The sequence below is a fragment of the Zootermopsis nevadensis genome, unplaced genomic scaffold (assembly GCF_977971745.1).
Source record: "Zootermopsis nevadensis isolate Lab colony 2312 unplaced genomic scaffold, Znev_1.0 Znev_ptg000003l, whole genome shotgun sequence".
Classification (NCBI taxonomy): domain Eukaryota; kingdom Metazoa; phylum Arthropoda; class Insecta; order Blattodea; family Termopsidae; genus Zootermopsis; species Zootermopsis nevadensis.
The window spans coordinates 5,698,459-5,710,824 of NW_028259135.1; the positions used below are offsets into that span (position 1 = coordinate 5,698,459).

The 12,366-nt window shown below is 38.5% G+C and overlaps 1 protein-coding gene across 1 annotated transcript; it reads right to left on the reverse strand.

The window, feature by feature from the left end:
- Positions 1 to 10,905: 10,905 nt before the first annotated feature.
- Positions 10,906 to 12,106, reverse strand: LOC147874903 (uncharacterized). Its single transcript, XM_087359661.1, has 2 exons — positions 11,879 to 12,106; positions 10,906 to 11,324 (listed from the first exon to the last, which is right to left on the reverse strand). The coding sequence occupies exons 1-2, from the start codon at positions 11,978 to 11,980 to the stop codon at positions 11,190 to 11,192; spliced, it is 237 nt and encodes a 78-aa protein (XP_087215787.1). The 5' UTR covers positions 11,981 to 12,106; the 3' UTR covers positions 10,906 to 11,189.
- Positions 12,107 to 12,366: the final 260 nt, after the last annotated feature.

Genomic DNA, 12,366 nt, shown 5'->3' on the forward strand with positions numbered 1-12,366 from the left:
TTCTCAAAATCTGTTTGTGGGGTCCGCAGTGGCCGCGCGGTCTGAGGCGTGGGCCTTGTGCCGCTTGGTCGCTGGAACCGTGGGTTCGAATCCCACTAAAGCCATGGATGTTTGTCCGCGTTTGTCTGTGTTGTGCTGTCCTGTGTACAGGTAGAAGCCTTGAGAAGGGCCGATTCCTCGTCCAAGGAGTCCAACCGAATATCTATAGATCAAGGCAACGAAAAGTTGGGACCCGCAGAGGTCAGGCATTATAAGGGTACCGGAAAAATGTACAAACATTGTTAAACCGGAAATATACATAAAAAACTGTTTGTGATGAAAGCATTTTTGTTATGTTTTCCTACACTTCGGCAAAACATGCGAGAAGCACTTCAGCTAACAAATGTATTGCTTTAACGTCTTCTTCTAATCACTTATTACATAAAACACTCCTATGAGCAATTTACGTTGCGGATTAATTTACCTGATGACAAACTGCGGTGATAATATCTACAGGAAGGTCATGTATTTGTTTTGTTCTAACTAATTTACAATTCATGAGGCACAGAAAAACCCCCGCTTTACGAATATATAAACGATTGCCCGAAGGAATTCACAAAGGTGACGCAGAAGAGTCCCAGGTCACGTAAGTAGCCTACGCATAATTAAGTACTAAGGGCCTACATTGCTCGTATTCCTCAAATACTATTAGGGCGGACGAATTAAGGGACAGGAAGTGGATTATGGCATGGGAAGACGTAAGAAATGCATGCATTTTAAATTGAAATAAGACATGATAGGCGCATTAGCAGTGCAACAAAGGAACGGAGTGATTACCAAGCAACCCTGAGGATGAAAACAGAGGTGGTTCTCGAAACGTTGGCAGCAGATTTGGTTTGTTCATGTGGAATCTGAGAATCTTATTTTTGGCCTGTGAATCTGTGACGTTTTTTAAAGAAATTCTTCATGTTTCATTTATATAGAGAATGTCCAAAAAAGGTGTACACACAAAGTTGTTGTTTGTATTGCTTGTGAGTATAAATCTTTTGGGGAATTTTGACTGTACATATTTAATTCATAACGATGACGATACTACTAATATTACTACTACTAATAATAAAAATAATAATGTTCTGAAAAATAATATTTACTTTGGGTAGCACTCCACTTTAACATTAATTATTTCAGCGTTTTGCCCAAACAGTGTATATAAAGGTTTCGTGTCGTTATAAGAACAACCAGCTTACACCAGGTGGCCTTCGTAACGAAGACGGGTCGCATATCCCATGAGGTAGAAACTGCATTTTGAATTATTACCTTGGTTTAGCGGCATATTTCAAAGATTAAATCCCCTATGCCCTTCTCTTGTGTTATGAAATGATTCATATATGTTTCCCCGCGTAAAGAGCAGGATAGAGGGGGGAGACGCGGAGGAAAATGGAATGTCCATAACAACAATTAATGTAGGTCTGATAACGCAGCTGCTCTCTGTGTGAAACATGCAGGTCCACATATGCGTTCAGTATACTCAATAAATGACGATAATATTAAATTAACGAAGTTAATATTATTACAGGAACTGCAATTAAGATGTATCTTATCATCCTTCTTGGCGTAGTCGGCAAATTGGCGTTGGTTTCCGGTGAATGCGATCTTGGTACTCCAAAACTGGAGAATGTTGATTGGAATGAAGTAAGTATTGATACACAAAAATTATATACTTTTAACCGTCACACAAATATTTTATTGGACATTATAAACAATTTTATCACAACATGTATCGGCTCAAATTAACAATCAACAGGTGATTAATGAACGTAATGCGAAACCAATTTAAGGTTTAAGATCTGAAGAAGGCTGTCTTCTGGGTTGCTGCGCCCTGTGGTCTGGTATAAGTTTACCGACGTTTCAGACGTCCTTGCTGCCTACATCATCAGGGAGATGGCAATGATGGAGGCAGCAAGGGCCTCTGAAACGTCGGTAAACTTCTACCCTCTACACGGCAGAGCAACCCAGAAGACAGGCATCAATAAGGATTATGTTAAGACACACCAATATACACCACAACTGTGTTCCCCAGAAGATGACTGTAGCCAGTGTCATTACCGCACTAAATGAGAACTGAGAAAGGAAATCGAAACTAACACGCCCTGAATGTAGACTGTAAATATCGTAGAAGGATTAGAGATTGCTATCCGCGGGGATTTGAAATAAGAAATGGTTGGATGTCATAAACGGACAAAGCGATAATAGATCTTAGTCCCTCGTACGGCAGTTCAACAGTATCTCGTTACACCCTTGAAGTTCTCAACTACCGTGATTGCTTTAACTGTGAAATGTTTCTCATAAAATACATAATTTCCAGCTATCGCTTCTCTGTTTGCTCGCAATAGCCGAGATCTCGTTATAAATGAGTTCAACTCTAATACGTAGACGTCAACATAATTCATAAGTCATTGCAATTTCGAATTCGTGTGACAAATAATAATTTCTTTACGTATGTGTCTGTGTTTTCAGTGTAATATTCTTTATATTTCATGGATTTTAATAAACAATATTTTATAAATTAACAGAGAAACTATTATTTTGGTTTTGAGTTTGTATATTAATTACCTAAAAGTTTCATGTTCAAATATCATAATCATGTTAGTTGATAACATTCGGAGATTGAATATGGATTTCTCCTGATCATGAAATCCAGGTTTTACTAGGAAACTTCTGCCAGAATATACGGCTCAACAACCCTGAAGACAGCCAACTTCCACGTTTTTCTGTTACAACAAACCTATTCATCGTTCTTATTGGAAATCCACTGTCCGGTCCTGTCCCTTTTCTTCTGGAAACAAAGTAATTAGCCTGCAATGACTTATGAGGGTTTACGTATTTAATCTGTGGGTCTGCAGTTCGTGAAGAACCTTGGTCGCCTCACACATATAAAGCTGTTCGTTTAATGTGTAGACAACTTATGGGACTCCTTGCATAGGGAATCAGCCCGTAGCAAGGCCTCGACCTACACAGAAAACAGCATAACATAAATATGAAGAAAGAAAATCAGGAACGATTATTGTTTTGTATACTTTGATTTTCAGGTTCTTAGAAATCAGACGGGAAGACAAAATATTTTGTACTGAGAAGTTGCAAGCATTTCCAAAATTTCATCTACTCCTAACTTCCTCATGAGTGTCATTTTCATTTGTTATTGTTGTTCCCAGATATTTGAACTTTACAAAGTTATTTACAAAATAGTTACAAAATTATCTTAGGGTTACAACCCTAAGATAATTTTGCCCGGCTGTCTGCTGATGACGAGATACTAACATGTACTTAGCTTTTTCTGAATTCACTTCTAGCCCCACCTGTCTACTAGCCTCTAGTAAAACTTCTGCGTTCCTCTTTATTGTATTCATATCGTCCCCCAATAAATTAACATCATCAGCATATGCCAATAGCTGATGTGTGCCATTCAATTGCAAATCCTCCTGCCTATCTTGGACTTTCCTGATAGCATATTCTAGCGCAAAGTTAAAGAGCAAGGGAGACAAAGCATCTCTTTGTTTTACACCGTTCTTGAAGAAGAATGTCTCAGATACATATTCATCTACTCGAATTTTGCTGCAGGTTTCATTTAAGCACATTTTTATTAGACTCACTAGCTTCTTCGTTATACCAAATTCAATAAGAATATTATATAACACTTTCCTCTTCACAGTCATAGGCTTTTTTGAAATCTATAAATAATTGATGTACGGTCCCACCGAACTCCCATTTTTTCTCTAGTATCTGACGAATGCAAAAGATCTGATCAATCGTTGATCTGTTACGTCTGAACCCACACAGATGATCCCCAATAATTTCATTCGCATATGGGGTTAATCTTGCCAATGGTAGAATTTTGTATGAGGTTCACAGCAAGAGAAATTCCTCAGTAATTATCACACTCAGTCTTGTGCCCCTTCTTATGAATCGGAATAATTATGGATTCCTTCCATTGTTGTGGCATCTCTTCCTTATCCCAAATTAACTGTATAAGCTTATGGATCCTCATATGCAACCCTTTGCCACCTGCTTTAATTAATTCTGACTGGAATCTGATCATTTCCTGGAGATTTATAACTTTTCATTTTCCCAATGGCTAGTTCCACTTCATCTAAGCTAGGTTCTGGCACCAACAGTTCAGCTGTATGCATTTTAATCTGTCTAATATCACCAGTCTCATGAACATTTAAGAGCACGCTAAATAATTTTTTCCACCTATTTAAATTTTTATTGGATCTGCAAGCAAATTGCCACTATCATCCTTTACCAAATTGGTCTGTGGTTGATATTCTTTCTTAAAGTTATTAATGCCTCTGTACAGGTCTCTGATGTTTTTTTCCTTATTGTTTGTCTCAAGTTCAGCAATTTTGCCCTTCAGGTATTCCCTTTTCTTATTCTTAAAAGTTCTATTAGCCTCACGTCTCAATTACATAGATTATCCGCATTTGTTTTTGTTTGGGGCCTGCAACCATTGAAATTTTTTTTGCTTCCTTCGATCTATTAATTTGGAACATTCCTCATCAAACCAAAGTTTATTTTGCTTTCTCCTGTAGTATCCTAGTTTCTCTTTCGCTGAAATTTTGATGCAGATTCTGACATTTTCCCACTCCCTGTTGATGTCCACACTTTCATTACCTTCATTTGTTTCTAAAATTTGAAACCTATTTGAAATTTCAACTTGATATTGTTCCTTCTCCTGTCCCTCACTTATTTGTTTCAAATCAATCTTTCTGTGTCGAAATTTTGTTTAGTTCGTCAACTTACTGAAAGCCGCTCCCTCACTTTCGCTACCATCAGATAATGATCAGTGTCACAGTCTATTCCTCTGAAAGACCTCACATCAATTACATTTGTCTGCCTTCTATTATCTACTAACACATGATCTATTTCATTGTGTGTGCTCCCATCTGAAGTGTCTAAGTGTGTTTAAGAATACCACGATGTGGAAATTTTGTACTTTTTACAATTAAATCTTTTGACGTAGCAAAGGTTACTGCTCTAACACCGTTATTATTACTAAGTTCATGGAGACTCTCGCTGACTATTGTGGGTTTGAAGATATCCTCCCTCCCAATTTTTGCATTGAAATCTCCTAGCAGAATTTTCATGTGATACTTGCAAAATGTATCAAATACTGATTATGATTCTTCATAAAAGCTATCCTTTTTATCATCGTTTTTGTCCTCAGTTGGGGCATGAACATTAAGAGCAATGATATCGCATGATCCCAGTATCCGTTTAAGAGAGCTTACGTTTGAAAACTTAAATAATAAAAAACAACATAATTTGTTCAGTATGCCTAGTAGAAATTCAAAGACGATTTCAGAAATGGAATGTATAATGCTCCACTACCCATGGTGTTAAATTTCTAATTTTGTTATACGTAAAAAGGATAGGAAACTCTCACAATATCATGTCCAAAAATTTGTTAATTTTATAATTATACTCATGGTATATGTTTAAAGGCAATATCCTTGACTTCTTTGATATTTATTTAATATATATTTATATTTATATATTATATATTTATTTATTTATTTATTTATTTATATTTATTTATTATCAACACACGTAGAAAAACAGACGAAGATTTGCAAGGGTGGGGTTGGAAGTAGATAGCTGACTAAACAAGAAAAGTTGTCCTCTGAAAGCGACGTAAAGAACTAATCCATCAGACCTATTTAACAAATAAAGAAAAACGAAGGGAGAATTACATTGATAAATATAGAAAAACGTATACAACAAGAACAGAAGAGAAAAAAAGAAAAAAACAGACGAAGATTAGCAATGGTGTTGCTGGACGTAGAAAGTTGACTGATCGAGAACAGATGGCCTCTGAATAGCGACGTAAAGAATTAAAACATCAGAACTACTCGACAAAAAACAGAAGAGAAAAAAAAGATTTGCAGGGGTGGGGTTGGACGTAGATAGTTGACTAACCAAGAACTGTTGGCCTCTGATCAGCGACGTAAAGAAGTAAAATATCAGATTACAGGAAGCGATCCGAAAGGATTAGCCATCGTTGTCGTCAAAAAATGACGTCATCAACAATATCACCTTATATTTGTTAATACACGGGGGTTAGTTTAGCGTCTTACTCAAGATTTTAAAACGCAACCAACCCCCTTCGGGGGGTAGGTTTAAACCCCCCATTCGGGGAGGTTAGTTTAGTTTCTTACTCAGGGGTTAAAACATTTGAATAAGACACTAAACTAACTCCCCTTCGGGACTAACCAAGGATGGTGGCGTTTTACAAACTTAACCAACCCCCCCCCCCCCCTAGAGGCTCCGAAAAGAGCGCCCTACTCTAGTAAGAATAATAATAACAAAGTCCCCAGCAAACAGACAGGTTAATAATTAAAACAAAGCAAATAATAACACGATTATTTATAAATAAAGCAATACCATCTACATAAGGATGTGCCTACGAGTAAGCAAATGGTTACTAAAGATGTCAGAATCATTGCAAAGATTATTCGCAGCTGATGCGCATCTAGCAGATGGACAAATTTTGCATGCAGGGACAACAGTAAAAAGAGAGAAATCTCTATAAGTACTAAATGGGACACGCACACGAAAAGTCTCGAGTAATCACTCCGTTCCTTTGTTGCGCTGCTAGTGCGCCTATCATGTCTTATTTCTAATTAAAATGCATGCATTTCTTACGTCTTCCCATGCCATAATCCACTTCCTGTCCCTTAATTCGTCCGCCCTAATAGTATTTGAGGAATACGAGCAATGTAGGCCCTTAGTACTTAATTATGCGTAGGCTACTTACGTGACCTGGGACTCTTCTGCGTCACCTTTGTGAATTCCTTCGGGCAGTCGTTTATATATTCTAAAGCGGGGGTTTTTCTGTGCTTCATGAATTGTAAATTAGTTAGAACAAAGCAAATACATGACCTTCCTGTAGATATTATCACCGCAGTTTGTCATCAGGTAAATTAATCCGCAACGTAAATTGCTCATAGGAGTGTTTTATGTAATAAGTGATTAGAAGAAGACGTTAAAGCAATACATTTGTTAGCTGAAGTGCTTCTCGCATGTTTTGCCGAAGTGTAGGAAAATAATACAAAAATGCTTTCATCACAAACAGTTTTTTATGTATATTTCCGGTTTAACAATGTTTGTACATTTTTCCGGTACCCTTAAAATGCTTGACCTCTGCGGGTCCCAACTTTTCGTTGCCTTGATCTATAGATATTCGGTTGGACTCCTTGGACGAGGAATCGGCCCTTCTCAAGGCTTCTACCTGTACACAGGACAGCACAACACAGACAAACGCGGACAAACATCCATGGCTTTAGTGGGATTCGAACCCACGGTTCCAGCGACCAAGCGGCACAAGGCCCACGCCTCAGACCGCGCGGCCACTGCGGACCCCACAAACAGATTTTGAGAAATATAATCATATTTACCTTCAAAATAAAATATCTATTGAAATATTCTACGGCTATGTTGAGTTAATTATGAAAATAAGTATTAAATGTTTTAAGTAGGTTCATTTATTGATAACAAGAGTATATACCCTACAAATAAGTGCGTGTTACAAATTTTCGTAGTCAGAATGTATGACTTGTTAGCGAATAGCACAATTCTTCCATGTTATCGATAAAGATTAAAATGTCTCTGTTTAGCCCCTACTGATAAATACATATCAGAGGAGTCAAGGATATTCTCGTACAAAATTATAAATAGGTAGGAGAGCAGTCAATCGTTTTCTCTTCAAACGTATTTTCTGAACATGAACACTGTTAACAGCAAACAGAGAATCGTTGGCTGGAAATTATGTATTTTATGAGAAACATTTCACGGTTAAAGCGATCTCGGTAGTTGATAACTTCACGGGTGTAACGAGCAGTTGTTCAAATTCCGTAGGAGGGACTAAGATCTATTATCGCTTTGTCCGTTTATGACATCCAATCATTTCTCATTTCAAATCCCGGCGGATAGCAATCTCTAACCCTTCTACGATATTTACAGTCTACATTCAGGGAATGTTTGTTTCGATTTCCTTTCTCAGATCTCACTTAGTGAGGTATGGCACTCACGAAGAACAAATTCCTAGTTCCAGTGGTGTGGCGGAAATTCCCTGCAGACTCTGTGTGGCGGGGGTGCCGAGGGCCTAAGGGGGCTCTCAGGTATCAGGGCAAATGCATGATGATCCAAAATGGTTACCCTAGGCGGGGAGGGCAGAATGTTCCGCTACACCGCTGCGTCGTTTGAACAGAGCGTGTCCTATGATGCGGGTGCACGAGATATTGAGATTCTTATTTTCTCCCAAGTCTCTTAATTCTTTCTTCTCTTATATTATAGATTACCATAAGACCTAGGGAGAAGAACTGCCCGCCAAACTAACCAATGACGTGAGTAACAGGAAAATCTACAATATTGGTTACAACGAGTAACGGTTATAACGTGCACTTTTCCTGAGTCTCTCGGATCTCGTTATAACCGAATTTGTATTTATTAGACGTGAGTTGTTGAAACTGAATTTTACGATGCAAGATTTGAGGTTCTAGGTTGCTAGGAGCCTATCCTGAGCAGTCTACATTCATCCGAAAGAATATTTTTAACTTGAATGTAGGGAGAATAAAAGTTGTTTAAATTGATGCTTGTTCAGTTTACCTGATTTGTTAAACAAAATATCAAAGTTTCACATCGCAGCCGCCTTTGTAATTTTAACTTACTAACATACAGCATTTCTTCAAGATCTGTCTCCATACAGAAATTCACCTTCGTAGTGTGTCCATGAAACCGAGAGTACTAAATACAGAATCGTAAATCTAAGAACACATATGAAATTTGAGGCCCGTCGATGTTTTATGCGTTATGACTCAGTCGCGATGGCCTACGAAAACTAAAGTTGGCCGCTCAATGCACATTTAAGTGTCATACGTTATTATTTTTTTTAGCAAACATATGTCGCACGATTTAGGTCTTTTTCTGCTGAAGTCAGTATTTGACTGTTATCGGTAATATGGAATTGGAGGGGTATAAGCAATAAAGTTTAATGTATTTAATAAAACAGAAGTATATCCTACAGAACCGTTGAATAGCTACTAAATATTGATAGGCCAGTATTTATAGTTGCCTGTGGTTTCGTTCCGCGAGATACAGCATGCTCCTCCTGACCCCACCGTAGTGGCCACCATAGCCTCGTTTGCACGAAGGAGCGCTCTTTCAGTCAAACGTCTAGATTACTCGCTCTTTTATCATGAGATTTTAGAATTTCAATCATTCATGTTTGGAGAAGATCGGTTTTTGACAGTGGAATAAAAAATGTATCATCGACTCCGATCTATCGCAGTCCACCCACAGTTTTCGGTTGATTTCAGTCGATTAAAATTAAGCTCGAATTTAGAAGATTGTTTTACACTCATAAAGCTGTATACTGCGAGAATAAATGTGACCTTGTGGGCACAGAATTTCAAAATGCGTTGTGTTCTTAAGTTGGACGCTTCAGCTGTGTGCGCTAACTTCTAATACTTAAAATGTTATGTGAAGAGGAATGAGGTGAGGACAGGCCTTAATAAAATTTGCTTTGAAAATGTATCATCTTAAAGTAAATAGACACAGATGTGTAGCAGACATTTACTAATTTGTAATTGATTTCACAGGAAGTATGCATGTATGAACAAGTTTATTATGAAATAGTTCGAACCTCTTAGGTTTCAAGGGAAAGTGTTCTGTTTCTGAATGATGGCGTCATGTAAAAGCAAATTAAACAGGTCCCAACGACGAGTGGCCTGTTATACAAATATCAGGAGGAGCCATTTGATATCCACTTTACCTTGAAGATGGAGACAGTAAGGTTATTCGAAGAATCAGTGACACAGTTCACACTACATGGTGCCATATTTCAGAATTGGGTACTCATTAATAATGCAACTTTAAATGGAACTTTTTGTGTGGCCTCAGTTTATATATTGAATTGGACTCAGAGACCTATATTTATACAAAAGATTTATATCTGTAAAAATCTGCCTTTTGAGCAATGCTTTCAACAGAAGATGTTACCCCTTACACCCTACACCAAAGAAGAATGTGCAGTACAAATAATTCCATTGTGTTCGTGCGTTCCCACAGTTAGCAATGGTCCGCACTCCATTTCACAAGCTGACTGGCATCTAGGCCGGATTCGTTGAAGCATTTAAACGCTTTTTCCAATGTCGCTTCATCTGGACTCCGGTTTCGAAACCCGATGGAATCAATTACATGTTGTAAATATTCAGCTTAGAAGATTTGGCTGACTAATAAAAGATAGAAACGGAGATAAAGAAATGAAGAATTCTGTCTTCTGGGTTATTGCGCTGTGTAGTCTGGTCGATGTTAACCAACGTTTCAGAGGTCATACTGCCTCCGTCATCAGGGCGATGAGTATGAAGATTTCTGTCTTCTGGGTTGTTGCGCTGTGTAGTCTGGTAGATGTTAACCAACGTTTCAGAGGTCATACAGCCTCCGTCATCAGAGCGATGAATATGCCAATAGGCCAACCAACCAACCAACCAAAAAGCTAACTGAGGGCGGAGGTCTGCGCAAGCGCAACCATCGTCCCTACCTAGGTGACACCATTCCTGCGCTCAAGGAGCATTGCTGGAAATGGTAAACGGTCTTAATATGCCAATAGGGTGTGAGGAGTTGGATTTTATAGGCAGGGAAGTGAAAGGTGTAGCCTGCCCCTAGCCAATGGGAGCAAGTATGGGAGTGGACCAATGGTAACACGTGGGCGAGAGTGGGATAGGGAGAGAAAGTAGAGAGAGAAAGGTGAGTTTAGTTGTAGTTGTGTTTATCCATACAACTAAACTCACCTTTCTCTCTCTACTTTCTCTCCCTCTCCCACTCGCGCCCACGTGCTACCATTGGTCCACTCCCATACCTATTCCGGTTATTTTGTATTGCGAGCCGAATGACCGCAAAGTTAGAATTCGATAATAGTTATTTCTGTTAAACGGATAAGTGTTTCTCCAAGTTCATAGACTTTCTTGTTCCAGTCATCATTAACGGAATGAGAGATTCTCGTATTCCTTATTTATATTTACGATATCATAGAAAAGGCCTCTCAGAGGCCTCCGTGCCAAAGCACTTGTATCACGAGACAGTGAATGTCACGTAATTAAGCAAAGAATAGAATCCTTTAAACTAGTTTAATTTAATTACTTACTGTTGTAAACTCACCTCTTATCATATGCTAGGGTAGGAATAATGATTCTGCTGCTGGTTATCTTGATGAAGTCGGTGCGAACACAGTCAAAATTGTCTTTTTCTTCATTCGGTGTCTCATAGAACCAGTACCATTTACCTGTCAACTGTAAGATCATTTAGAGTGACTGAGACACACAAATCCTGTCTAAACCGATAGTTTTCTTGTTGCCCTTTGATTAGTGCGACGATGGAATTTGTGGGGGGAGTTAACGGAGTGAGCTCAGATGTCGCTGGCTGAAGAAATTTAATGACACTGGCTACAGTCATCTTCTGGGGAACACAGTTGAGGTGTATATTGGTTTGTCTTAACATAATCCTTATTGATGGCTGTCTTCTGGGTTGCTGTGCCGTGTAGACGGTAGGAGTTTACCGACTTTTCAGAGGTCCTTGCTGCCCCCATCATCGCAATCTCCATGATGATGTAGGCAGCAAGGAGCTCTGAAACGTCGGTAAACTTATACCAGACTACACGGTACAGCAACCCAGAGGACAGCCTACTTCAGACCTTAATCCTTAAATTAGTTTTGCATTACGTTCATTATTCACCTGTTGGTTGTCAATTTGAGCCGATGCTTCTTGTGATAAAATTGTTTATAATGTCCAATAATATATTTGTGTGACGGTTAAAATTATATAATTGTTGTGTGTCAGTACTTACTTCATTCCAATCAACATTCTCCAGTTTTGGAGTACCAAGATCGCATTCACCGGAAACGAACGCCAATTTGCCGACTACGACAAGAAGGATGATAAGATACATCTTAATTGCAGTTCCTGTAATAATATAAACTTTATTAATTTCATATTTTCGTCATTTATTGAGTATACTGAATGCATATGTGGACCTGCATGTTTGACACAGAGAGAAGCTGCGTTATCAGACCTACATTAATTGTTGTTACGGACATTCCACTTTTCTCCGCGTCTCCCCCCTCTATCCTACTCTTTACGCGGGGAAACATATATGAATCATTGCATAACACAAGAAAAGGGCATAGTGGTTTTAATCTTTGAAATATGACGCTAACTAAAGTAATATTTCAAAATACAGTATCTAGCTCAAGGGATACGCCACCCGTCTTCGTTACAAAGGCCACCTGGTGTAAGCTGGTTATTCTGATAACGACTCGAAACACCTACGTGTAT

What these genes read in the sequence shown, in the direction of transcription:
- LOC147874903 (XM_087359661.1), bottom strand. Translation starts at nt 11,980, where the DNA reads ATGTATCTTATCATCCTTCTTGTCGTAGTCGGCAAATTGGCGTTCGTT. An exon ending in AGAATGTTGATTGGAATGAA is followed by an intron (nt 11,325 to 11,878) that starts GTAAGTACTGAC and finishes ATGATCTTACAG; the next exon opens with TTGACAGGTAAATGGTACTG.